The sequence below is a fragment of the Monodon monoceros genome, unplaced genomic scaffold (assembly GCF_005190385.1).
Source record: "Monodon monoceros isolate NGI ecotype Baffin Bay Population unplaced genomic scaffold, NGI_Narwhal_1 Super_Scaffold_22, whole genome shotgun sequence".
Lineage (NCBI taxonomy): Eukaryota > Metazoa > Chordata > Mammalia > Artiodactyla > Monodontidae > Monodon > Monodon monoceros.
The window spans coordinates 18,548,881-18,567,913 of NW_021703779.1; the positions used below are offsets into that span (position 1 = coordinate 18,548,881).

Genomic DNA, 19,033 nt, shown 5'->3' on the forward strand with positions numbered 1-19,033 from the left:
ACACACACACACACACACACACACACACACACACACACACACACACAGCTGCCCATGGACATGTCCTCCCTGGAGAAGGAAGCCTCTCCCAGCACTCAAAGATGACTGATTAATCCTTTGTGCTACTGTTCCTTCAACATTTATCTGGATGGCATTTGGATACAAAATTCATTTTCCCCCTTGGTATAGCTAATGTACAGTTTTTTATAAAATTCAAAATCCACACATTGCTGAAATTTTGTGGCATGTCTTCACATTCAACAATATTGTTTAGACATTAAATGAAAATAGTAAAAATAATGATAGCAGCTGTATTAAATCCCACTGTGATTAGGCTAAATATTTTTTCACGATTAATTAGCTTGGTTAAGATATACTGAGGAGTTCCATGTAAGATTCACTGAATTTAGTAAATCATTGCCTTTGATGGTTTCTTTGTAGTCAACAAAAAGAAAAATTGTGTTTCTATTAGAGAAATCTGATTACACAGGGACATACCATTAGTAATCAAATATAAAATAGTAACTTACAGGTGTGGCTTTCATAAACCCATATGCCTCCCCAAATGCTTAAGTCTAATTAAATTCGAAAGTAGCAAATTTAGGCTAAGATTAATTTGTTAGTTGACTTGTACTTTTTTATATATACATAATGTAAAATTTACCATTTTTATCATTAAAAATTTTTTAATTACAGAATACATATGACATCAAATTTACTATCTTAGCCATATTTAAATGTACATTTCAGTGATGTTATGTTCATTCACGTTGTTATGCTACCATCACTACTGTCTATCCACAGAACTCTTCATCCTGCAAAACTGAAAATCTGTACCCATTAAACACTAACTCCTTCTCTCAGCCCCTGGCAACCATCATTCTACTTTCTGTCTTTATGAATTCCACTACTCTAGGTACCTCATATAAGTGGAATTATATAGTATTTGCCCTTTTGTGACTGGTTTATTTCACTTAGCATAATGTCCTCAGTGGTCATCCATGTTGTAGCATGTGTCAGTATTTCCTTCCTTTTTTAAAATTAATTTAAAAAATTCTTTTGGCCATGCCAAAAAAAAGATCCTGCAGCATGCGGGATCTTAGTTCCCCAACCAGGAATTGAACCCGCACCCCCTGCATTGGAAGCACAGAGTCTTAACCACTGCACTGCCAGGGAAGTCCTATTTTCCTTCCTTTTTTTTAAGACTGAAAAATATTCTGTTGTTTGTTCATCTCTTGATGGACACTTGTGGTGCTTCCACCTTTTGATTATTATGAATAATGCTGCTATGAACATGGGTATACAGATATCTTTTTGAGACCTTGCTTTCAATTCTTTTGGATATATATCCAGAAGTGGAATTGTTGGATCATATGGTAGTTCTTTTTTTTCATTCTTTGAGTAACTATTGTACTGTTTTCCATAGTGGTTGCACCATTTTACATTCCCATCAACAGTGTACAAGGGTTCCAGTTTATCCACGTCCTTGCCAACACTTGTTCTTTTGTATTTTTGTTTGTTTTGTTTTTTTGAATCATAGCCATCCTAATGGGTGTGAGGTAGTATCTCATTATGATTTTGACTTGCATTTCCCTAGTGATTAGTGATTTTGAACATCTTTTAATGTGCTTATTGGGCGTCTATGTATATATCTTCTTTGGAGAAATGTCTTTTCAGCCTTTTGCCGTTCTTTAATCAAGTTGTCGTTTCGTTGTTGAGTTACAGGAGAGTTCTTTTTCTATTCTGGATATTAATCCATTGCCAGATTTGTGATTTGCAATTATTTTCTCCCATTCCGTGGTTGCCTTTTCACTCTTGTTTATAGTGTCCTTTAATGGACAAAAGTTTTTAATTTTGATGAAGTCCAATTTTGTTTTTTCTTTTGTTGCCTGTGACTTGTACTTTTTTAAGTCAAAGTCTGTAAACATGCTTTTCGAGATAAGAAGTCTGACAGTAGGAGTTTTTCATTTTCGGTTGTCATTAAATGAATATATAGTATGTATCCCAAAACATTTTAGGCACCTGTTGACAAACTATCAAGTTTCTGAAGATGATTCAACTCCAACTCACCTATTCATTTTTTTTACCATTTTAAAAGAGAAACTCTGCTAGCCATTTTCTCCTTAGAATTAGAAGTTCTGTTGAGAAGTTGTAACATCTTTAAAGCCAGTAAATATAAATATTTTTCTGTCTTCATGATAATCAGTTACTGTTTGGTGTACAATACAGTATAATTTTTGGAAAAATGTATTTCAACATTGCTGTAAGAGACTCCAGTTGGAACCTGTAGTTGTATTTATTGAAGGAGTTTATTGAAGGGGGTATTCATTACATCACACAAGAATTTCTTCCAGTGGGAAATCTTTTTTTGGCTTTAGTATCAGGAATAGACGGACTTCCCTGAGAAATTGGCTTGCTTTTATCTAATGAATATTTTTAACTGTGTACCTGATCCTGTTTTCCTCTTTATTAGCTTCTAGACAATATACAGGTAGTGTTCGAGCTCCTCCCACACTTTAGCAAGTCTAATATTTTTCATTGGTATGAAGTTTTTGTATTGCCATTATTTCTGGCTCCCATTTTATGACTAATCATATTTTCCCTCAACCATATTTTTCTCATCTACTTTTTTTTTTAAATATCTTTATTGGAGTATAATTGTTTTACAATGGTGTGTTAGTTTCTGCTTTATAACAAAGTGAATCAGTTATACATATACATATGTTCCCATATCTCTTCCCTCTTGCATCTCCCTCCCTCCCACCCTCCACATCCCACCCCTCTAGGTGATGACAAAGCACCGAGCTGATCTCCCTGTGCTATGCAGCTACTTCCCACTAGCTATCTATTTTACGTTTGGTAATGTATATATGTCCATGCCACTCTCTCACTTTGTCACAGCTTACCCTTCCCCCTCCCCATATCCTCAAGTCCATTCTCTAGTAGCTCTGTGTCTTTATTCCCATCTTACCCCCAGGTTCTTCATGACCTTTTTTTTTTTTCTTAGATTCCATATATATGTGTTAGCATATGGTATTTATTTTTCTCTTTCTGACTTACTTCACTCTGTATGACACACTCTAGGTCCATCCACCTCACTACAAATATCTCAATTTCGTTTCTTTTTATGGTTGAGTAATATTCCATTGTATATATGTGCCACATCTTCTTTATCCATTCATCTGATGATGGACACTTAGGTTGCTTCCATGTCCTGGCTATTGTAGATAGAGCTGCAATGAACATTGTGGTACATGACTCTGTTTGAATTATGGTTTTTTCAGGGTATATGCCCAGTAGTGGGATTGCTGGGTCATATGGTAGTTCTATTTTTAGTTTTTAAAGGAACCTCTATACTGTTCTCCATAGTGGCTGTATCAATTTACATTCCCACCAACAGTGCAAGAGTGTTCCCTTATCTCCACACCCGCTCCAGCATTTATTGTTTCTAGATTTTTTGATGATGGCCATTCTGACAGGTGTGAGATGATATCTCATTGTAGTTTTGATTTGCATTTCTCTAATGATTAATGATGTTGAGCATTCTTTCATGTATTTGTTGGCAATCTGTATATCTTCTTTGGAGAAATGTCTATCATCTACTTTTAATTTGTGTTATCCTGCTGAATTGTGTGCGTGTGTGTGTGTGTGTGTGTGTAAACGACATACTTAAACCCCTTTTGATACAAAGTAAAATTTAAGTAAATGGATTTTAAAACAATGTCTTTAAAGTTTTAAATGGAAAATGGAAAGAATATTTTTGGCATAATGTCTTTCTGGTATGGTACAGACGATCACTTTGGGAACAATCCTAATTCCTTCTAATTTAGCATAGGCTTTAAAGGTAGAGATTTGGTGTCAGATGGACTTGGTTTTAGACTTAACCTTACTGTTTATTAAGCTGTGGGATCCAGGGCATGATCTCTAAATCTCAATTTTCTTATCTGTAAAATCAAGATAATGATATGTACTTCATAAGATTGTCCTACAAATTAAATGAGAAAATGTTTGTGAAGTCCTTAAAACAGTGCTTGGCACACAGCACAAAAATTAATGGAAGGTATTACTGTTAATCAGCATCAACTCTTCCATTTGGAAATATTGGAAAACTATTGCCAGCTTAGCATTTTCTAAAAGAAATTAGGACAGAGTAAATGAGAACAGACGCAGAAGAAAATTGACCTTCCTTTTTCTATTTTATTTGGTTTTCTTGGGAATCCTTGTGAAAAGAAATCATATACTATTTGTCGTAGAGGAACTGCTTGTTTGTAGAATGAGGGTGACTGAAGGATGACATTCCAGAATATAAGGAAGAGGAGTTCTTAAGTCAGCATGTATTGTATTGGTTTCAGTGATATCTAAAAACTTGGCAGTTTCTCCTTTCATTCATTTGAATGCAGCTTCAGATCAAATGGCAACCAGGTACCCTACGGTGTTCGATTCATCAGAGTATACTTACATGGAATTCATCCTTGGTAGTTTTAAATAATTTTTTCATGTATTTCTGGAAGAATATGATTTTATTAGCCACTGTCCTATGTTATCCTTTCTTCATTTTAATAACCGTGTGTCTCTGTCTAGCTCCATTTACCTCTTTCTTTTTGCAAGCATACAGATTATTGTTGAGGTCTGTTTTTCTCAATCTTGAAATGGTCTGATGTAGTCAAAACAGACTGGACTTCCGAATCCTCTGGGACTAGGTTTTAGTCCTTGCTTTGCTGGTCAGTTACTGTGTACACTTAGGGAGTTACCTAATCTTGCAAATGGATAAATGGTAACATTATTCACCTTTAGGTCCTTTCACCATATATTCTTTAGTTCTTTCATGTCTAAACTTGGTATAACAATAGCCCCTTTGCCCGACATGGTACCTCCTTATCAACTCTCCACCCTCACCAGTACCATATACTCTCCTAAAGGAATATTCTATATGCAAGGCCTCTACTTTCTCACCCCTCATCTCCATGCTCTGGCTGGTTTCTGTTTTTACTATTATGATATTCTGGTTAAAGTCCCTGATAATCTCCTTATTGTCAGATTCAGAGTGGGCTTTGAATTCTGGCCACCTGACCCAGGTTTTCTTTTTTTTTAATATATTTATTTATTTTTGGCTGCATTGGGTCTTCGTTGCTGTGTGCAGGCTTTCTCTAGTTGCAGCGAGCGGGGGCTACTCTTCGTTGTGGTGCGCGGGCTTCTCATTGCAGTGGCTTCTCTTGTTGTGGAGCACGGGCTCTAGGCACCTGGGCTTCAGTAGTTGTGGCACGTGTGACCCAGAGTTTTCTCTTACCACAGTCCTGTAACTGCTAGTCTTGAAACATTTTTTTTCTTCCATTCGCCTTCATGACACCACACTTTTCTCATTTTTTACCATTCTTCTCTGGCTGTACTTCTTCAGTTGTTTGTTTTTTTCTTTTTGCCTTTACATTTAGTTTTGTTCTAAATCTTCATTTCACTCTATTCATTTTCCCTAGTTAGCCAATTTTCTACCTATATACCAATGACTTTCAAATATATTCTCCAGAGCAGACCTTTATTTCTGACTGACTACTCTTCTTTGCTACCTGGCTGTCTCAAAGGAACTGTAATCCCAACACGTCCAGAAGAGAGCCAGCTACTCTAAATGGCTTCTCCTTTGGTGTTTCCATTGTCTGTGAATAATGTCACCATTTATCCATTTCTGTAATCCAGAAAAGTCGACATCATCTTACTTCTTGTGGCCTGCTCTACCTCACACATCCAATCCAGCACCAAGTCCTGCACATTTTATGTTCTTTCCAATCTGTCTCTTCCTTTCTTGCCATCATCCTAGGACAAATTACTAGCATTTCATACTTAGATTATTTCAAATGTCACCCAACCTGCCTCCCTCTTGGCAGCCTCCAATTTGTTTATCATACTACAGCTGCATTAATGTTCACAAAACACAGAACACTTTTAATGCTACCTGTTTCAGACCCTTCAGTACCTTCTCATTGCTCTTAGAGTCATGATCAGGATTCTGAATATGGCCTACAAGACCCTGCATCGTCTTGCTCTGGCTCATCTCTTGAACCCCATGCTGCTCCATTCTCTTCCTCATCTCTGAATTTCAGTCACACAAACCTGTTCCAGTTTTTTTAATATACGTGTTCCTTTTGTAGCACAAGAGTCTTTGCATATGTCTTTCTTTTGCCTACACCGTCCCCTCTCTTCCTCCCCTTTGCCTAGTTAACAGTGTTTAAGCTTATAGATCATAGTACAGTCATTGATTCATCAAGGAAGCCATTCCTGACTTCCACCTCAGCTTAGGGTAAGTCTCCATTTTTGTTTCTCACGGTACAGTGTATTTTTTCCCACATAGTAGTTATCACAGTTTGTATTTATACATCTATTTTGGCAATTAAATGATTAATGTTTGTCTTCAGTATTATACTATAAACTTCATAAAGTCAATAGCCATGTCAGTTTTTGCCTGGCATTGATTCCCAATGCCTAGCACATAGTAATCACTTCGGTAAATATTGATTAAATGAAGGAATGACTGAATATGTATCAGGTGCCCGCTGTGCTCAGTGTTGTGTGAAGTCAGTGATGCTACCTTTCAGGGCTATATAATCTATTGGGAGAATAAGACACTAATAAGGAGGTTATAAAAAACAGCATGGCTAATAAGTACCATAGTGTAAAATCCAAAGATATTAAGAGAAGAGGGATCCATCTGATTCGATGATCAAGACCTGACAGGATTTCAGCAACTAAATATGTAGAAGAGGATATTCTGGGTAACTGGGATCCCATGAAGGAAGCAGTTGCGTTGTTCAAGTTATCTGCAATGTAGGATATATGAATGTATGAGAGATAATGTTAGAAAGATAGGTTGGGACCTGAATTTGGAGGTCATTGAATGCCAGAATAAAAGATGAAAGGCTTAGATGTCCTTAAGCTTCCTTAAATAAACAGACAACAAATGTTTACCTACAAGGTTATAAAATGAAAGACGTTACTAATCCCTAGGTTTGCAACTAATTTCTTATGCTGTGTCTCCCTGTGATTCATATTAAAGTTGTTTTGTGTTAATAAAATATTTTTAGTAAGGACTATGAAGACTTGAAAAGAGAAAAACAGTTTCAGTTTTAGCTAAAACTGTCTCTGAAACTGCCTATTAATTTGGGGGACTAAGTGTGATCCTTGAAAAATATTGTATATGAATTCCTAAGTATGTAAATAGCTTTAAGCTCCTTGACAGTAGCAGGCAGTCTTTATTGAACATGTCTTTAAAATCATTTTAGACTTTGTTTTAAAAATTAAAACATGGAAGTGCAAAATAATTGTATAATACTCTAACAGTTTATTTCATCTTTACTTAAGAGCATTTAAAAGTTTGTGTAAGCTTCTTAAAAATCACTTTGAGAAAAACTGCTTGTCCAGCGGATTTACCATGTTCTGAATCAAAAACTTTAAAAATTACAAAATTATGAAACCATTCAAACATTGCTTTGTGTAATGTGCATTTTAAGGTTGCTATCTCAGATTACCATATCTCAGTATTTTAAAATTGAGCAGTTTTAAGCAACTTGATAGCATGTCTGCGGCTTTCTTTGCCCTCTTTAGTTGGCCTTGATGTAATAAATCACTGGAGATATTTTAAGTACTTCTTTTGTGAATGTTCTGGTTTGATATGTCGTAACAAAAACCTAATTTTTGTATACTCAAATCTATGTCATGTTCTTTACTGTTTCTGGCTTTGGTTTGATACAGAGCCCAATTTTCTCCTAGTACCTAGTTTTAATTTTTTTAATATTAAATCTTTAGTCTGTCTATTATATGTTTGGCACTCTCTCCTAGTTTCAGTGCTGACGAAGTTTTCTTTCTTACTTTTGCTTCCTTTTGGTCGTTTTCTAGGAGAGTGGAGTTTTTTTGTTTTGTTTTGTTTTTGGCTGCATTGGGTCTTCGTCGCTGTGCACGGGCTTTCTCTAGTTGCGGCGAGCAGGGGCTGCTCTTCGTTGCGGTGCGCGGCTTCTCACTGCAGTGGCTTCTCTTGTTGCGGAGCACAGGCTCTAGGAGCGTGGGCTTCAGTAGTTGCAGCATGGGAGCTCAGTAGTTGCGGCATGCGGGCTTAGTTGCTCCGTGGCATGTGGGATCTTCCCAGACCAGGGATCAAACTCCTGTCCCCTGCATTGGCAGGAGGATTTTTAACCACTGCGCCACCAGGGAAGTCCCTAGAGGGGAGTTTTAAAGCAGATATTTCTCTGAAGTTCCTTTTAAAGTTGCCTGGCATTTAAAACCTGCTCTGGTTTAAAATGAAGAACCAGAAACAGATTGTAAAAAGGCTGAATTGTTTTGCAAAATGGAACAATTCACATATTACCATCCAGTCACCCAGTCAAGATTTGTTTTTTAGTCTCTGTCTTAAAGACAACATTAAGTTTTTCAAGAAAAAAGTTAGGTTTGAGGAGAAGAGTAGAAATGGTGATGATCAGTATAGTGGGGCTTGGCCATCTAAGAAGTCTTCTAAAGACCACAGGCACTGATTGATTTTCTACTGCATCAGTCTGCACACCCTACATCATATAGAGCTTCTTAGAGAGAATTGTGTTTATAGTCTCTCAGCTCTGCCAATTAGCAGCGTGGAGTCTTTTCAAAGGTAGTTAAATGCATGAATGCACACTGCCCCAAAGTTAGCAGCAGGTACTTAATAAATAGTGGCTGAATGGATTGCTGGAAACATTATTCCCTGGTCTGGGTCTTTTATATCAGACACTATGATAAAATGATATCAGAAGTGAAATTTCTTCAACTAAAATTTTAGTTTAATAGTGTTTTCCAAATGTTATATAGCCTGTAGTTAATTTATAATTTTTTTAATTTTAATTTTTTAAATTAGAGTAAAATTGACTTTTGGGGCATTACAGTTGTATGAGTTTTTTTTTTTTGTATGAGTTTTACTATGTATATAGATTTACGTTACCAACACCACAATTGAGACACAAAACTGTTTCTTCACCCCAGAAAACTCCCTCCTTGCTGCTTTATAGTCACAACCTCTTCATATTCCCAATCCTTGGCAACTACTGATCTGTTTTCTGCTGCAATAGTTTTGTCTTTTTCACTATGTAATATAAATTGGATCATTCAGTAACCTCTTTCAGATTGGTCATTTTCACTCAGCATAATACTCTGAGCTCCATCCAAATTATTGTGTGTGTCAGTAGTTCCTTTTTAATTGCTAAGTGGTATTGCATGGTATGGTTGCTCCACAGTTTGTTATTCTTGTTCACATTATTTCCCATTTGTTAAAGCAGATATTGCATAATTTTTGTTGGAATTTAGAATTATCTAGTGGCATAAATGCTTTTGAAGAAAAGTTTTTCTTATTTTTTTTGGTTGAACAAAATATAAATTTGAATATAGTAAAAAGCAGAGCAAAGAGTAAATACACCTTTACTTACTAAGTAAGAGTGATGGCCAGCTTATTGCTGAATTTGATCAAGAATTTACATGGCTGTATCATCCCAGAACTATATGGGCATTGTTAAAACAAATTTTATCTGCATGGGTTCTAGAGCAAAATCTCATGTTTCTAGAATGCTCCAGGAATTTGATTTATTAGATATGCTAGGTATCTATTAAGTAGCCTATATATTGTTGTAGTTTGGTCAGTTTTCCACTAATTAGAATACAGTAAAATTCTCTTAGTGCTGAAACACTACTGAATATAATTTCATCCTTCTTAGATGATTTAGGAGGTACCACAAGATCTTAAATGTGAATTATCTTTTGCTAGATCATTTATCATTTTATACTATCCTATGTGTAGAAGAAAAAGATGGTCATATGAGCTTTCTGGCTGTTTATATTATAGAAAATGCTTGTATTGTCTATAGTAGATGTTGCAATTAACAGAATAACATCCAGGACCAAAAAAAAAGTTTTAATAGTTAAAAAATTTTTTAAAGATCTTTGAATTTTAACCTTTTGGCAGGAGGGGTTCTTGAAGTTTTTGAATCAGGAAATGGCTTGATCGAAGAGTGTTTTTAGAGATCTGACTGTGATAGACTGGACAGACTGATGCCAGGGGAGCAACTGGGAATCAGGGCAGGCTATATACAGCATGAGTAAGCTGGTGACAGTGTGATCAGAAATGAAAGGACAGAGCAAGAGCTATTTTGAATGAATAAATTATGTTTCTCACTAAGTGACAAGATAAGGGATTAAACTGGGAAGTCATCATAAATGGCTCTGAGACTGGAAAAATGGTAGTAGAAATAAAGAACTAAGTTGCTTATAGGAAGATTGAGATTGGAAATGGGGCAATTGAATCAGGTGTTACCCATCATTGTCGATCTTAGCAAAAAGCAGTGTCAGTGAAACGAGGGGGCCGAAAACTAGATTAAAAATAAAATATTCTGCCTTGAATTATCATTCATGTATTAGAGTAAGCAAAAGGATATTGGACTGATGCATGTTTGTTTTAATAACTTCCTAACCTTATTTTGCAGAAGTGGGACATAGGTCCTCACAAACCTTCATATGTCAATCTTTGTTCTTCACAGTGAATCATGAGTGGCAATAGAACTCTAAAGAATTTACCTTTTTTTTTGCTATAAACATCAGAGAGTGTTCTGTTTTTAGATGAGAGCACATGTTGTGTATAAAATGATGTAGAAAGTAAAATTTCCTGGAGTAGGGATAGAGTCATCCTCTAACGTCAATTTTAAGTGGGTTTTTAAGATTTTGAATGTTAAATATAATAATTTGTATATTCTACTCTACTTCCACATTATAATGGATTTATGTATTTATTTTACTCCATCTTCTGTAATATCATTGATTTACTGAAAATTTATACATCCTTAGGCTATCTCTCAGATATCATCATCATTTTGTAAATGTTTCATTATTTTTGGAACCTCTTTCTAGAGCTTTGATTATGTTCATTCCTTTCCCTGCTGATGGAAGAAAGCAGTATAATTTACTGAGAAAGAGACATGTCATAGTAATGATTCCAAGCCTTCCTTTTGATTGTTTTAGTGTATAGTTTGTTTAATATTTCAGCTGACGAAAGTGCATGATTGTCTTCAAGGTAAATTTGTGTGGTTTAAAGTATGGATCAACACATTTTCTGTACATTTTCTTAAGAACAAATAGGTAGGAATTTGTATGTGGATGTTATACATTTTACTTATAATTATTTAGAACATCAACAAGAGAGGGTAAAATTTGGTGGTACCTAAGGAAAGAATTCATGCAACATTAAAGCTTAAAATCTTAGGAAAATGGGATGGATAATAATATTTTTAAAATTTGGTATATATTCTCATTTTATCTACTTAATAAATGTTACAGTGTTGAAGACTAGACACATAATCACTAAAGAACTTCTCCTTCTTGAAAATGGTATAGTTCTACTTTAAATAAAACAGTGTATGAGTGAGGGGAGTTTAAATGATCACATATGTGTTGCATAGATCCTAGAATCATGAGGTTCAGACCTTTAGCCCAATTTTGTAATGTATTCATTTTTGTGATTTTTGTAGGTTACTCTTTCTAGACCATATTTTCTCCATACACAGATGTGAGGTGTTGCTTTTGACCTTTCAGTCAAAACAACAACTCTAAAATATTATAAGGTCATTGATTACTTATAATTCAATTGAGAAAAAAAATATATATGGTTCATAAATACATATATTGACATAAAGTGACATTATTGTGATTGTATTATAATACCCTAGCTGCATATTTGCCATATATTTTACATTTTAAATAGAGGAGCCAAGATACTTCCTATATTATGGGCTAATATACCTTGATAATTAAATTAGGCAGCAATTAATGTGATACAGGATAAGTCTCTCTTCCTTATTTCTACCCGGCCAGTTAGAATGTGACTTGGTCTGTAACCTTAATAATGATGCTGTCTTTGATGCCCTAGGAAATCCTTTATCATTCCTTTACATAGAGGAATTGTAAGAAAAATCAACTCAAAATAATAAGTCTATCTCATATTATTCTGCAGTCTATCAAGACATGAGTGCTTCAAAATGCCATGTACCAAACGTTCTTTTGCCCCTCTAATTTTAGATTTAGCTCTTATTTAAAATGTTCCTTTTTTCCTGAAACTAGCACAACATTGTAAATCAACTATACTCCAAAGAAATTTTTTAAAAAAAGAAAAAATAGTTCCCTTTTTGCTCTCACCAGGTTATATAGCATAAAATTAAATGTCTATTAATTTATTCAGTTTACACTTATTGAGCATTAGTCTGTGTCAGTCACTGTGCTCTAAGCCCTGGGTTCTCCAAATTCAGAAGACACAGTGCCCAACTTCAAGGAATTTCCAGTCTATTTATTGGGCACACAGACATGGGAACAAAGAATTATAATGTGGGCATTGTTGTGATGGAGGTCTGTAGAGTGGTAGATTGGGAAGTGTGGAGGGTGTCTGAAATGAGTTTGTATAGGAAGGCAAGGTCCAGGTCAGGGAGGGCCTTGAACACTATATAAAGTAGTTCAGATTTTGTTCTGTCATAAATATGAGGAAACAATGAACATTTTTTAACATCTTTATTGGAGTATAATTGCTTTACGATGGTTAGTTTCTGCTTTATAATGAAGTGAATCAGCTATACATGTACATATATCCCCATATCTCCTCCCTCTTGCATCTCCATCCCACCCTATCTCACCGTTCTGGGTGGTCACAAAGCACCAAGCTGATCTCCCTGTGCTATGCGGCTGCTTCCCACTAGCTATCTATTTTACATTTGGTAGTGTATATATGTCCATGCCACTCTCTCACTTCGCCCCAGCTTACCCTTACCCCTCCCCGTGTCCTCAAGTCCATTCTCTACATCTGTGTCTTTATTCCTGTCCTCCCCCTAGGTTCTTCAGAACCATTTTTTTCCCTTAGATTCCATATATATGTGTTAGCATACTGTATTTGTTTTTCTCTTTCTGACTGACTTCACTCTGTATGACAGACTCTAGGTCCATCCACCTCACTACAAATAACTCAATTTCGTTTCTTTCTATGGCTGAGTAATATTCCATTGTATATATGTGCCACATCTTCTTTATCCATTCATCTGTCGATGGACACTTAGGTTGCTTCCATGTCCTTGCTATTGTAAATAGAGCTGCAATGAACATAGTGGTACTTGACTCTTTTTGAATTATGGTTTTCTCAGGGTATATGCCCAGTAGTGGGATTGCTGGGTTGTATGGTAGTTCTATTTGTAGTTTTTTAAGGAACCTCCATACTGTTCTCCATAGTGGGTGTATCAATGTACATTCCCACCAACAGTGCAAGAGGGTTCCCTTTTCTCCACATGCTCTCCAGCATTTATTGTTTCTAGATTTTTTGATGATGGCCGTTCTGACCAGTGTGAGTTGATACCTCATTGTAGTTTTGATTTGCATTTCTCTAATGATTAATGATGTTGAGCATCCTTTCATGTGTTTGTTGGCAATCTGTATATCTTCTTTGGAGGAATGTCTATTTAGGTCTTCTGCCCATTTTTGGATTGGGTTGTTTGTTTTTTTGATATTGAGCTGCATGAGCTGCTTGTATATTTTGGAGATTAATCCTTTGCCACTTGATTCATTTGCAGATATTTTCTCCCATTCTGGGGTTGTCTTTTCATGTTGTTTATGGTTTCCTTTGCTGTGCAAAAGCTTTTAAGTTTCATTAGGTCCCATTTGTTTATTTTTGTTTTTGTTTCCATTTCTCTAGGAGGTGGGTCAAAAAGGATCTTGCTGTGTGAACATTTTTGAGGTAGAGAATGATATCGGAATTTTTATGTTGGGGAAGATGGAGAGGATAACGACTAGCAGCAGGAAAACTGTAAAACTGTTTTAGGCCAACTGTTTGTGGCCTGATTTAGAAAGATGGCAGTGGAGAACGAGAGGAAAGGATATATATATATATAAATGATGTTTCGGAGGACCAATTGTTCAGACATGGAGATTGGTTGGATGCAGGGATATACGGAAGATAGATAAATCTAAGATGGCTCCCATGTATTTAGTCTTTATACTGGGATAGATGGTGGTGCCATTCATTGAGACAGTGAATGCAGCAGAGACTCCTCTGGAGGGGAAAATGAGTTGTGTTGTGGCATGTTACGATGTGTAGATTTGTAGGTCTGGCATTCATGAGAGAGATCTGAAATGGAAGTATGAGGTATTAGATTGCAGTTGAAGACATGGGCATGGATGAGATTGTTCAGTTAGAATGTAAAGAGGAGAGGTAAGGGGGCCAGGAATGGGTCCCTGGAGTGGAGAGCAACAATATTTTAGGACAGTTGGAGAAAACATCCTGAAAGGGCACAGAGAACGAATGGACAGAGAGAACCAGGAAAGAGTGATGTGCATATACCAATGGAAGGTGCAAGAAAGGTAGTATAGAGAGACTGCAGGGTAACTCAAGTTACTTCAAGAAAGTTTGAAAAGACAATAAGGACATCTGTGGCCTGGTACTAAACTATCCTATCAGGAACCAGGTGGCTTTTAGGAGTGTCTCTTTTTTTCTCTCAGTGGCTACATAATTTCTGTTATGGGACTTTGCTTCCCTTTGCACAATTGTTGTAACCTCGTCTCTGCTTTCTCTACTTGCTGATCATTTCCGCTCTGTCATAATTTCAACTGGATCGTTGCCCATTATGGCCTTTCGTCTCCCTCCTTGACATATAATCAAGACCTTTTAGATTTCGTGATTGCCTCATTTTCTTGGTATTCCTTACTTAAAAATCTGGAGAGAAGTAATCTTGTTAGTCCAGTTCATCATTTATATCAGGTCATTTCATAGGTGATTGAAGCCACCCAATCTGTAGCCTGGCCAATCACTTATGAAGTGCCCTGAGTAATCTTGAAATTTGTATCCACTGTGGATTTCCATTTTTGGATCTGGGTAAATTCCAAATAATGGTGGATTAAGGAGTGCATTATAGGTGAGGAAATAAAGGTGTAAGGGGTTTGGTTCTGAAGGGAGTAACAGACTGGTGGCGAACACAGGATCAAGGAAATCAAGGAAATGTTTTTGTTTTATTTTGTTTTTTTAAGATGGCAGAGGTTTGAACAAAAGAGTCAATAAGAAAGAAATGGTTGAAATAGAGCATTTAATTTTTTAATTGTTCAAGTAGTGTTAAGGTGGCAGAAGATTCCAGAGCAGAGGAAGATTGATTAGCCTTGTATAGAAAGAAGGGTACCTCTCCCTCTGAAAGAAGAAAGGAGGAGTGGGGTGCAGATAAAGTTGGAAGTAGGAGAACCTGCCCATTAGCACATTTTGAGAAACAGGCAGCGAAGAGAACTGCTGAGAAGAGAGGTAAAGACTTGCAGTAGCTGCTGAGGAAAATTCAAATAGGAGCCTAACAGCTGGGATATGAGGAAGTGATTTTTTTTCCCCCAGTGAAGCCCATATATAGGTTGAGGAAAGGTGGATGATTGAACTAGTCCAGAGCTGAAATGGACTTAACTTGTGACTGGGCAGGAGTTAATGCTTGTTTTATTATTTTTTTAAATTTGTTTGGTTCAACTGTCTTTTTTTCTTCATTCTGATCTTCCGTATTTTTCTTTTGCAGGTCTTGATGACTGTTTGCAGCAGTATATTAAGAACTTTGAGAGGGAGAAGATCAGTGGAGACCAGCTGCTGCGCATTACACATCAGGAGCTAGAGGATCTGGGGGTCAGCCGCATCGGCCATCAGGAACTGATCTTGGAAGCGGTTGACCTTCTGTGTGCACTGGTAAGGACATCATAAAACTGGTGGGAAGGGAAACTTTGCTTTTCTTTCCTGTTTTCTTTCCTTTAAAAATTTTTTCCTTAAAATTTTTTTGTTTCTTCTCCTTCAAGCAGAAAAAAAGATCCCCTCATTATCAGCCAACTGGATGTGGTGATATTTTCCTCCTTCATTGAATTTGATGTACTATGCAGGACCAAATTACAAATTAAAGGGGCTTATTAACTCAATTGGTGACATTTTATTTAACTACTTGAAAAACTACTTGAAAACTCACCAAGGGAGTTTTCACAGAAGCATTTGGGATGTACGATTGCATGCAATCAGTTATAAAGTTCATTTCCTTCTAAAAGTTTTGCTTTAGTATCCCAAATATTAAGTAATCCTATTTTAGAAAAACCATCCTTAAAATAATTAAATTATTTTAGTGTTCTTTGTGTATACATCAATGAAAATTGAATATTGTACATTATATGTCTACTTTTGTGTGTTAAAAGAGCAGTGCCTAGTCAGACAAGAGAAATCAATGTGAAAAGAATCGTGCAAGATTCTGATAGTACATTAGATATTCTGAGAGGAACATAGACTTTTTTTTCCCATGTTAGGTAAGATGACACTAACATGACTGGGGCTAGAGCCACAGTGAAAAAGAACATGAGGCTTATAATAATATGGGATTGAAATTTGACTCAGTCAATTACTGACATTTGTGTGCAAGTCATTTCACCATAGCCTTAGTTCTTTTTTAAAAAATACAGATAATATTAACTACCTCTTGGTATTGGTGTGAAAAGCAAAGGAGATAGTGTTTGAATAGTGCCTAATTCTGTGCCTGGCACACAGTAGGCATTCACTAAGTAGTCACTATTATTAAGATGATGATGATGAATAATAAATGTGTAGATAATTAAACGTAATTCAGGAATCAGTACAGTCAGCACTGTGTGTGACAGATGTAAGTTCTAGTTCCTGCCATCTTGAAAAGCCTAGTGGGGGGAGAGTGACGTATAAATAATCACAATATTATAGTATAATTACTAAAATAAAAGTATGAGCTGAGTATTAGGGGCACAGAAGTTTTGACTAAGATAAATGGGCTCATATTGCAAAAGAGGTGATCTTTAACAGCCTAGTGGAGGACGAGCATGTGTTCTAAGAGGTGGAGGAACAGAGGGAAGGAATTTCCAGGTAGATAAAACAGCACATACACAGGCACACAGAATAAGGAGCATGCCTGGTGTGTATGAAAAATGATAAGCTATTTTCCCACCAAAAATAAGTGGGAAATAGTGGCCTAAAATTAGGCTTTAAAAGATAGAATAGGGCCAGACTATAAAGTACCTTAATATTCTGATAAGAGAGGACTATGCAAGAATGATCAAATACTTGCTTTAAAAAGGTAACTGATGGTAGTGAAAAGGGTGGAGTGGACTGGACATAGAGTGAAGACAGGGGAACAATTAGGAGATGTTTAAAATAATCTACTTAGGCTATGAATAGGGCTTAAACTAAGGATGTGCAACAGGAATACAGAAGGTCTGGTGACTAGGAGTGGTGAGTGAGATAAAGGAAGTTGAGGAAGATTCCATCTTATTCGCTGCAGAGATAGAGTAGAAGATCTTCCAATAATGAAGATAGGCAATAGCAGCAAGAATAGATTTAGGTGGGAATATAAATTGAGTTTTGGATTTGTTGAATTTGAGGCATCTCTGTGTTATCCAGAAAGAAATACTCATCAGACAATTGAATTTCTGAATTTAGAGCTAAGAAGTGGCTGAAGATAGAGATTTGGGAGTCTCAAGTATATAGGGATTGAATCCATAGATAGAGAGATCACCCAGGAAGGGCCTGTAGAATATAAAGAACAAAGGACACAACTTGACACTCCAGCTGGGAAGGAAGAAGGGTAGCCTTCAGAGGAGACTTATGGAGTAGTCAGAGAAGCATGAAGACAACTATGAAAGAGTTGTCACAAAAGCACTGGGAACTGTTATTTTCATTAAGGAACACCAATAATGTCATCAAATTTCACTAAAAGCCAATAGAATAAGCAAGGGGAAAAGAACTGATTGAAAATAGTTTTAAAAGAATCTGAAACCAGATTGGTTGAATAGTACCTCCCACTTACACATTTCAGTCTAACCTTAATTGTCCTTTCCTCAGAGATATTCCCTGATCACTCCCTCACCCTGGCCTGGTCTAAAATTGGCCCCCCACTCTTCCCCTCTTTCTTAACCCTCATCTCATTTCATAATTATATACTTGTGTGTGTATTTATTAGTTTAATGTCTGTTTCTTCTGCTAGACTACAAGCTATGTGGGAAAAGTGACATTGCTTATTGAACACCTAGTGTGTAGCACAAATGCCTGGCAATAGTAGATGCTGAATAAACGTTTTTTGAAAGTGGTGATGAAAGAGAGTTGACATATTTTTCACATGATAATTTGGGGATCTTCTTGTTTCCTTATTCCTGAGATAAAAGAAATTAATTCAGACGAGAGCATGCACTTGCACTCTCCCTTATCTGAATCAGATTGCAGAAATCATGCCTGAAATAAAAGCTAGTACTCAGGGTAAGGTAAGAGTCCACAGTGTTTTTGCATACTGGTCTCCAAATATGAGTCAGAATCGCTATGAAGGTACAATATAAGTGGCTTGGAGATGGGTATCTGACCTAGCAGTCCCCTATTTGCCACATCTTCTATAATAATAAAGTTGAGTGTGTCACAGCTTGAAGTCTAGAGTGTATGTGTGATAAGCAGGGCTTCTCTTAGATGAACCACTCACATGCTGAGCTCCACTCTGCCACTTTGAAGAAGGAAGTAAGATTGGTGATTACGGTACTACCTACAGATAGTCTAGACCTGTAGACTTTGGAGTTTGGCCTGGGATGAGCTGACCTAGACTTACTTAAAAGGATGGTATCAGAGATACAGATCACTGCCGTGCAGTTCTGGGTTTAAGCAGCATAATGTTGCATCATTTTCTTGGGAAAAAGTAAATCAAAACATTAAATTCATTCTTTCTATGTTTATTCCCCAAGGAGGTCAAATATTAAACTTCCTTTTCACTGCTTCCTAATGGGTATACATCAACATGTTAAAAGTGCACATATCTTACAGTTTATGCACCAGATGTTTTCCAGTGAATATAAAGCAAATTTCTGAGCAGTGAATTCTGATTTACTTCTACATGCCGTTATAAAATCAGGAGGTGACATCCCTCTTCAGCAAGCTGAGCATCAGGAGTTGTGCTGTCAGCAATGGGGAACTATGTTTTGTCTCTTCAAAACTGTAATGTCTCTACTGACTCTT

At 36.4% G+C, this 19,033-nt stretch overlaps 1 protein-coding gene across 8 annotated transcripts in view; it reads left to right on the plus strand.

Annotated features, from left to right (window-relative positions):
- CNKSR2 (connector enhancer of kinase suppressor of Ras 2) overlaps positions 1 to 19,033 on the plus strand; it is a 256,193-nt gene that overhangs the window by 37,691 nt on the left and 199,469 nt on the right. For all 8 annotated transcript variants that reach the window (XM_029240573.1, XM_029240574.1, XM_029240575.1 and 5 more), the window contains exon 2: positions 15,561 to 15,724. In XM_029240573.1, coding sequence (XP_029096406.1) covers positions 15,561 to 15,724 — 164 coding nt within the window. The remainder of the gene's footprint in view (positions 1 to 15,560; positions 15,725 to 19,033) is intronic.